The following is a 9,220-nucleotide window of genomic DNA, read 5'->3' as shown; positions in this document are numbered from 1 at the left end:
TGTATGGGACAGAATATATTGCTAATAAAAGAAGAATCCCAGAGTCTCCCATTTACTCAAGTTTATTATCAGCGAAATTTTGGAGGGGAGAGATTTCATGACTGGTCATGACCTAAAGGTATCCCTCAGAATTACCAATTAGGGGGGAAAAATCCATTGTAATTGTTAAAACTGGGGACTTAAAATTTGGAGGTCGATAGTCCAGTTGGCTTCTATTGGTACTTTAAGATATTTTAATTAAGTCAACAACCACAGCAAGAAATGTCATTCAGTGTAACTTTATTTACCATTTATTGCACATGATTCGAGGTCTTTAATTTCTAACCACCAAAGGTTCAAAGGACTATTTGTACCATGAAGTTTAACATTAACATTAGTGAATTCGTTTATTCATTTTTTTTATTGTAAACATCTGAATTATTCACATTGCCATAGATCCTGAACTCATAAGCATGGACCATGCACAGGCTGGCAGCAAGCCAGGAAGCCACTCTGCAAGCAGACAGATGCTCTGCATAAGGAGGAAAGTCATAGCACAACACTGAATGTCCAACCTAAGTCATCTCTGAATTATACATATGTTGACTTCTTAATTCATATAGTATCTGCAACTCATCTGGTTGGTTGGTGATGGGGTTGACCTGATTTCGGGAGAATTCTTCCTGGAAGGCTTAAGGACAGAGGGGCTCAATCTTTCTTCTTAGTTGCTTGCTCCTCCCCAGCACCTTCGTCTTTTTTCTCCTCCTCCTCGGCTTCTTTGGTTTCTTCTCCTTCTTCTCCTTCACCTCCTTCCTCTTCCTCCTTTGCCTCTTCGGATTCTTCCTTGGCAGCTTTGACATAAAAAGGAAACGTGCAAGCTCCAAATCCAGGGCAAGTCATTCCAAACATTTCTGCTAAGGTTTGTGTGGAACCCCAACTGTCAGAAAGCTCCCCCCAACCTTCTCAGCTCCATTCCCCAACACTCATTCAACTGATGATGCCGGCCACTGAACTCAATGCTTTCTCAGAAGAAAGCCAAAAAGCAAACAATTATTTTAAAAAAAATAAATAAATAAAATAAACTATTTTTGTTCTTAAGGTCACCCAACTGCTGGGACAAATGCATTTTTTTTTTAAGTTTAATAATAAGAATAAAAAGACAGCAAGAAGAGAATATTTTTGAAATGTTATCTTCAAAAAGCTACCAAGCTAAGCAGAGGGGACAGCCAATTTGAGAAACTGGGTACTTATGAAAGGCTTGTGGAGTAATTAAAGGTATCAATTAAGATTCTAAAGTCATCTATGAAGAAAAGTTCCTTGGCACAAGCAAGGCTTCTCTTAGCCATCCCCTAACTAACAAACACCCATGCCCTGACTGCACTTGACCTTGTAGGAATTTCCTTTTTACCATACCTTCTTCCTCTTCAGCTCCTTCCTCTTCAGCAGCCTCTTCCTTCTCCTTCTCCTCCTCCTCGGCTTCTCCTTCAGAGGGGGGTTCGTCCTTGGCTTCCTCGGCCTTCGCAGCCTCGATGGTCTCCTCCACCTCGATCTGCTCCTCCTGGACGTGGCTGGTGTAGTAAGATGGGAAGGAGCGGGCAGACATCAAGTAGGAGCTGGTCTGTAACCCACCATAGGCAGATCGGCCAAAGACCTGAGAGCTCTGGGAGTAGCCGCTGGTTATGCTTCCAACGCTGGTGAAACTGAGTCGGGTCTCCTCACCTTCCAAGAGTTTCCTGGGAAGGCAGGGGAGGATGGGGTTAATGAGAAACACAGGAAGTGTGTTGAACAATTTGTCTGCTTTGAGCCCACCACTCATCCTCCTTCCCTAATGCCACCCCTAAAGGAAAAAGGAGAGCCAGAACAGGGCTGGGAATTATCAAAACTTCATGACTGGGGATACTGTGCCTGGTACCAGGAAAACAAAAACAAAAAGACAGAAAAACAAACTTAAAATAGCCCTATTTGATTTAAAATGTAATGAGAAACTAAGAATATGACGCTTTGCGACACAGAGTCAGATCTTCTGCATTTGTCTAAATACCTTCTCAACATTCTAAAAAATGTTTGCCTTCTTAGAAAAAGCCAAAAAGCGAACAATTATTTCAAAGGACTATTCTTCAAGGTTTCAGACTCAATATAAATAAAAGCTGATTTTCTTCCTAAGCCTGAATAACTCTTACCACCCACTCTGTCCTTACCTATAAGCTGCAATCTCAATGTCCAAAGCCATCTTCACGTTGAGGAGGTCTTGGTATTCTTTAAGGTATCTTGCCATTTCACTCTTTGTGGTTCTCAGTTCATTTTCTAATTTGTTGATTGTGTCCTATTGGAGGACAGGGGGAAAAAAATCCAACCATAACTGTAATACAGCTGCAAAGGCCTAACCAACTTAACACCAAAGAGCATCCCTTAGATAAAATTTCCCCTAAAGCAACAGCCTTCTCTTTTTTAACCTCTCCTTCTTTGCATTACAAAAAAAAAAAAAAAAAAAAAAAAAAATCCAGCTTTAAACAAAAAAAAGTTAATAAAAATGGATAGAAGAAATTTTTTCTTTGAATTTCTACAGTCTAATAATCATAAAATACCTGCAAAAATTTTTAATTGATTACAAAAAACTTTGTTTCATAGTCATTGGTTAACTTTATCCAAGTCATGTGCAAGAAATTACTCCATTTACAAGAGTAGAAAGTAGCTAGATTAAAAAAATAGTAATAATTGTATCTAAAATATTTTGTATGTACCTATATAACTTTTTAGATTAAAAAATAGCAGTAATTGTACCAAAATATCTCCTATGTAATTGTGTTATTTTTTTTTCTCCTCCCCAGAAAATGGAGAGTCTTAAAAAGAAATGTCATCTTGCAAACATCATCATCATCTGCTACAATTTTGACTGCATTCCTGTCTACCTAAGGGCAAGGAGTGGTTGATAAAACTAGTCTTGAGTCTGCTGGGTCACAGGTTTTATCCTTCAGAACCTCTCTGCTGTATTAATTAAGCAGATGGTCCAATCTGTACTGCAAAAGGACTTGTTAATAAAGGACATTAGAGAGGCAGGCCAGGGGCAACGCCCAGTTCCCACCCCTTCACCCACCACACCCCACCTCACCCCACCCCACCCCACCACTGCAGGGCTGGGCAGCTTTAATGCGGATGTAGATTGTGCTGCACCAAGCACGTCCCCTCAGTCTGCAGTGGCGCCCCCACCCCCGCCCTCCAAGTGCCCCACCCCTCCCACCCCGTCTCGGAGGAGCCAAGTTCCACTCCCTAATAGCCTGCATGCGGATGCTCCATCTCCGGTCTCCACTTTCTGGGCCCGCCCTCAGCTCTCCACCCTCCCCCACTCCACCCCCACAACTTGCTCCAGCAACTCCCTCCCCGCCCCCCACTGTGTTTTGCGGGGTGCCCTACCTGCATAGCACTGATATCGGCGTTCTGCTTGTCCTCCAGCTCCTGCAACTGCTTCTCCAGCGCTTCGTTCATGCCCCGACATGCTTCGATCTCCAGGGTCTTGGCCTTGAGCAGACGGCGGCTCTCGGACACCTCGTCCTTGGCTGCGCGCACCGCGTCGGTGTTCTTGGCGGCGCTCTCGGTCAGCACGGTGAAGCGGCTCTTGAACCACTCTTCGGCGTTCTGCATGTTTTTGGCAGCCAGCTTCTCGTACTGAGCACGGATGTCCTTGAGCGCGGCGGAGAGGTCGGGCTTGGAGGACACGTCCATCTCCACGGAGATCTGAGCGTACTGGATCTGAGCCTGCAGCTCGGCGATCTCCTCTTCGTGCACTTTCTTCAGAAAGGCGATTTCGTCCATCAGGCTGTCGATGCGTTTTTCGAGCTCGGCGCGGGCGAGAGCGGCCTCGTCGGCTCCTTTGCGCGCCTCCATCAGGCGGCCCTCGGCGTCCTCGCGGCTCAGCACCTCCTCTTCATAGCGCGCCTGCAGGTTGCGCAAAGTCTCCTCCAGCCCTTCGCGCTCGCCCTGGAGCGCCTGCTTCTCGTTGGTGGCGTCTTCCGCTGCCAGGCGCAGGTCGCGGATCTCCTGCTCGTACAGCGCCCGGAAGCGGGAGGGCTCGGAGTGCTTCTGGCGCAGCACCAGCAGCTCGGCTTCCAGCACCTTGTTCTGCTGCTCCAGCTCGTGCACGCGCTCGATGAAGCTGGCGAAGCGGTCGTTGAGGTCCTGCAGCTGCGCCTTCTCCTGGGTGCGGATCGACTTGAGGTCGTTGCTGATGGCGGCTACCTGGCTCAGGTCGAGGTTCTCGAGACTGGGCATCAAGGAGCTGGAGCTGGAGGAGTAGCTTCGGCGCACAGACAGCGAGGAGGAGACCGGCGCGGAGTAGCTAGAGTAAGCGGAGCGCGCGGTGCTGTAGCCGCTGCGCACGCTGGAGATGTGCACCCGGGGCGTCTCCACGTAGCGCCGCTTGTAGGAGGTCGAGTAGTACGGATCGTAGCTGAAGGAACTCATGGTGGCGGTCCGAGCCCCTCTGGCTCGCGGCGGAGATGGGGGCCTACAGAGAGAGAAGAACGAGGGAGAGAGGGAGAGGGGAAGGAGGATGGCTGTGTGCGGCTCGGCGCGGTCCTGCCACCCCTATTTATACGCGGGGAGCATTCTGACGCAGCCTGCGATCGATCACGGCGCGCCGGGCCAGTGGGGGCAGCGCGCTGCTGCAGCCAAGGGGAGGATTCTGCGCAAAAGGGAAGGCGGGGGCGAGAGACGAGCAGCTTCGGTGCTGCTGCGCTCCTCCTTTCCGCTTGTCCCCGAGGCCCGGATTTTTCCCTGCGACCCCTTACCCCTCACTCATTTCCTTCCCCAGCCCTTCCCCCCACATCATAGCTACTCCCTTGACTCAGTACCACGCGGACGCCGTGTCCTCAATAATAGGTTCTTCTCACTCCCCACTGGCACCTTAGATTTCTGTATCCCTAATACCTCGGAGTCACTCTCCCCCCAAACTCACCCCTTCCCCACCCGGGGCCTCTGCCAGCATCCCCGTTGGGGGTTTAAGGTGCCAAGGCAGTTCCTCTAGGGCTTTCGAAATTAAAGTGAAAAGTTTAAGCTTGCGTGTATAAGGCCTGTATGGGAGCAAAGTTTTATATTTCGTTGTAGCTGTTTCTGGCACTTTCTTTTAAGTGTTCCTGGCACCTTTTTTCTAGTGATTTTTCTTTTTTCTTTAATGAGCTGCTTCTGCGCACTCAAACACACACGAAACTGCGGTACTGCAGGGGTTGGTTTTTGCATTTCTAACCCTTAGAGCAGTTAATATAAGCCTTTCAGTGTTCCTAGATTTTACCATTTATTTCTGGAGAATGAAGCCGCGGGTGTTTTTAGCATGTTGAGGCATGTAGGTGGGGGTGACCGAGAGAGCCGAGAATGAGTTTGAAACTAACCCGGGGAGGGTCGGGGGTGGGAACCGCCTTGCAAAGGCAGCCTCGAGAGCTCTGCAGCCGGGTCCTCCAGACTGATCCACGCTGCCTGTGTCGTCTTCGTCCAACTAAATCCCTGCTTGGACTCCACCAACTCCGACACACTAAAAGCCCCTTTCCATCTTCTGACCTCTTGTAGCGTCCAACCTGATGATTTCCACAAGCCAGGCAGGTGGCCGGTTGTCTGAGGGAAGCTGCTGCTGCCAGCCCGGAGAGCGCCGAGGGCGGTCTCCCGGGAGGAGAACTCAGATCCGAGACTTCTCTTTCTGGAGCGGACAGCGAATAGCCGCGTGATTCTTCCACCCGGTTCACTCTAATAATTAGATTACAGATACAGTCAGACATCCATGGATTTTCTTTAGGAAGCACCCGATACCCGAAACTGTGCACGCCCTGATGCACATTGATAGCATCCTGAGGTTTGCAGAACATTTTTAGGGAGTCCTGGCTTCCTGGGGGGATTGCAGAGATTTCCACGGGATAACTAAGATTTTTCTACACAAGCACTTAGTTTCTGCTTAATTTGTTTGAGGGGAGCCTTTGACGTACAACTTACTAATTTTTTTAATAGCAAACTAAGGGAAACCATGCTAACAGTTTTCCAACAGAAACGCCGCCGCCACTTTCCCCGTGAGGCTGAGACGGTGAAGTGCTTGGAGCCGGTACCACACAGTTGCTCCCCCAAGTACTGCGCTCCTCGCCTGCCAAGAGTGTGGGATGAGACTTAACCTTTGGGGTTCTTTGCAGCTCTAAAAAAAAAAAAACAAACAAAAACCTGCGTTTCTGATACCCCATGCCCTTGGTGGTAGAGAGAAAGACTGCATTAGAGAACTTGCATGGGGCTTCTAAACAACCTACTCTCAAATAATGCAACTTTAGAAACATGAACGTTTGTAGTTTAATCTATCAAGAGGTCCATCCACATCAATCATTCTAGGATTTAAAGGCTGAGCCGTTACTCTCTCTGGGGTTTGGCTTGGCTCTAACAGATATGTTAGGGCCCTTATTCTGATGACTTTCTATAGCCCACAGTCCTTGGCCTTCACTGTTGGGTGATCCAACAGTGGGAAAAGCTTCTCTGGGGAGAGGGAGTGGGTGAGGGAAAGAACCTAGATACATCATAGTTTTGCCTGGTCCCAATTACCCAGAGTGGCTGAAAAGTGGCAGAATGGATTTGTTTTACAGTGCCCCACAGAAGCCACACTGTGTCACACTCACTGTGTGTGAGGCTGCCTACATACACCACACTCTTAGGTATTCATGAATTCATTTTCTTTCTGCCAGCGCCCTTCCCTCTGAGTTTCAGGTCACTCTCCGAGATCTTAAGTCCATCAGCGTTTTTGCCAAAGCTCCTGGCTGAAGCCTTTGACTGCGGAGGACGAATGCTGCCCCAAGAGCAAGGAGGCAGCGGATGGATGATGGATGCTTCAGTGCCCCTGGAATGCCTTGTAGGGAAGAAACCTGTGGGGCACCTGCTGCCATCCTTTGGGTGGCTGACAAGAGAGGTGCACTGGAGTGGAGAGGGGCAGCCCTTGCCCTGGCTGAGACCCGGTGAACAAGGAGTCAGGAGAAGGACACAACAGTGGTATTTCTGAATGTAGATCTCAAGCCTTTTTTAAATAGCTCCTGGCATAGCCACCTCAGTCTCCACTACAGCCTGCTTTCTGGGGGCTCCTGAACCCAGCCTGTGTCTGGGTTTTGGTTAGCCTACTTTCAGCCTTCCTCAGCGAGGCGCCTGCCTCTTTTTAAATATTCTGTCCAGTCATCCTCCTTTTAAAATCCTCTTCCCAGCATTTTGCTCTGAGGGCCCATGTGTTGTTTGCTCTGTATCAAAGCAAAGGTAAAAGCAGCAGCTTTAGAAAATCTATTTAGAAAAAAGGATCTTGACTTTTCCTTCCCCTACCAATGTTTCTGCATTAGTGTTTTTTGGAACGGTGTTGTTATTTCTTCAGAAGAAGACTTTTGGGTCTTGATACACGCTTGAGCATTTATTTTCCTTTAAGCATATTCTCCACAACATGAAATGGGTTGAGGGCTGCCAATAAAACACACTCTTAGGAGATGCAAGTTATTTTAAAAGCAAATGTAGAAGTATGTGGACGAAACTCATTAATAGAATTCTATCCATAATCCCCTCAAAAACTGTTTGAGGTAATTTAGTTAAAAAGTAAAATATATTCCTGTTGCCACAGAGCTCATAAAATATAACTCTGAGAACCACTGAGAAAATGTTGCTTCTCCAGGGCCAATAGACTCAGATAGCTCCGGGTGGGCAGGACCTGGTCACTTTTGATTGCATTACACTAAAACTCTGGAACAGCAGGAAGTTCTGTAATGGCATTTGTTTTGAAAAGCACAGTCTGGGAGCGCCTGGGTGGCTCAGTGGGTTAAGCCGCTGCCTTCAGCTCGGGTCGTGATCTCGGGGTCCTGGGATCGAGTCCCGCATCGGGCTCTCTGCTCAGCAGGGAGCCTGCTTCCCTCTCTCTCTCTCTCTCTGCCTGCCTCTCCGTCTACTTGTGATTTCTCTCTGTCAAATAAATGAATAAAATCTTAAAAAAAAAAAAAAAAGAAAAGGACAGTCTGAAATTTAGACTGAAATTCTTAGGAGGCAGGTCTCAGAAAAGCAACAGTCTGGGGGGCAGGTGGGGCAAGTGAGCAAAATTCTCCTGCCACCAGAAGCTATGGGAATAGTCCTAGTCCAGAATAGCAGTGGGGTCCCAGCCACCTCACCATCATGTAGGCACACCAATGTCAGCATCCTTTGGAAGCCAGGAGGGAAGAAGGAAATCAACACAGGCAAACATGCAGGACCCCAACCCTAGGACAGGCCTTTGATATATACCAATTTAATAGTTACCAAATCCCCCTGAGATCGTGGTCGTTCTTCAGCAAACAGCTGAGGCCCAGAGAGGTTAGATAATTTGCCAACTCACACAGTTCCTTCAGACCGAAGCTCGATCAGCTTCCAGCCTGAATAGTGCTCTACTCGTAACACACACTGCAGCCCGCAGCATTTGCTGCTTCCATATGTCTCCGTGGAATTTGATAATCGCGTGCCACAATCTGCAGTGTGTGCATGTCGTAAACCTCTCGTGTTTTCAGGACACCAATCTGAACTGATTGACACCAGGAAGACTGTTAAAGAGAACGTTTCCTTGGGACAGCTCGTGATGGCAATCATCTATGATTATTGTAGATTTCTTAAGTGTCCCCACGTAAAACAAACCGGAGGCTACCAGTGGACCCATAACTGGTGATGTCCCCTCTTCGGCACTGCTGTAAACATCGGTTTACAGAACACCTCTCCTGGGATTAATGAGCTATATAATACCACTCCACTGATCTAAGCTCCTTAATATGACCATGTTGTGACTTGTGCCTTTTTTCTATTTAAAATCCTTTCATTTTCTGCCCTTATAAATAGGGTTTGTTTGATAAAGTGACTTTAAATATTGCTATAAAGAATAAGAAAAAAATGCTGGCACTTAATCTCTTACTGGAGTGTATCATTCTTTCTATAGATCTTAAGCTTTTTAAAGAGAAACATGAATAAAATCAACAAAATGTCTAGTTTGGGGAAGCCACACATAGATTTCTTCTGTTTCTTGTCACCAGTTTATTTCTTTATCTGTTATGTTCACCATAGGAATTACCGTTCATGAATCTCCCCATCTTCCGGGCAATATATTTGAAAGAAAACTTGCCCCATTGTGACAAAATGTGCCTCATTTCATAGCATCACGTTGTGAAGTAATGCATCATAAAGTGTGCTATGCAGCTATATAAAATTTAGATGGCAGCCGGAAAGCAATGTCATTTGAATA

General features: G+C 47.3%; 1 protein-coding gene across 1 annotated transcript; it reads right to left on the bottom strand.

Moving 5' to 3' along the window:
- Positions 1-262: 262 nt before the first annotated feature.
- NEFL (neurofilament light chain) lies at positions 263-4,742 on the bottom strand. Its single transcript, XM_082728099.1, has 4 exons — positions 3,391-4,742; positions 2,178-2,302; positions 1,393-1,712; positions 263-830 (listed from the first exon to the last, which is right to left on the bottom strand). The coding sequence occupies exons 1-4, from the start codon at positions 4,435-4,437 to the stop codon at positions 688-690; spliced, it is 1,635 nt and encodes a 544-aa protein (XP_082584225.1). The 5' UTR covers positions 4,438-4,742; the 3' UTR covers positions 263-687.
- Positions 4,743-9,220: the final 4,478 nt, after the last annotated feature.

This window comes from Mustela nivalis (genome assembly GCF_964662115.1).
Source record: "Mustela nivalis genome assembly, chromosome: 4".
NCBI lineage: Eukaryota > Metazoa > Chordata > Mammalia > Carnivora > Mustelidae > Mustela > Mustela nivalis.
Note: the sequence above shows the minus strand (reverse complement) of the source record. Positions and strands in the feature narration are given on the sequence as shown.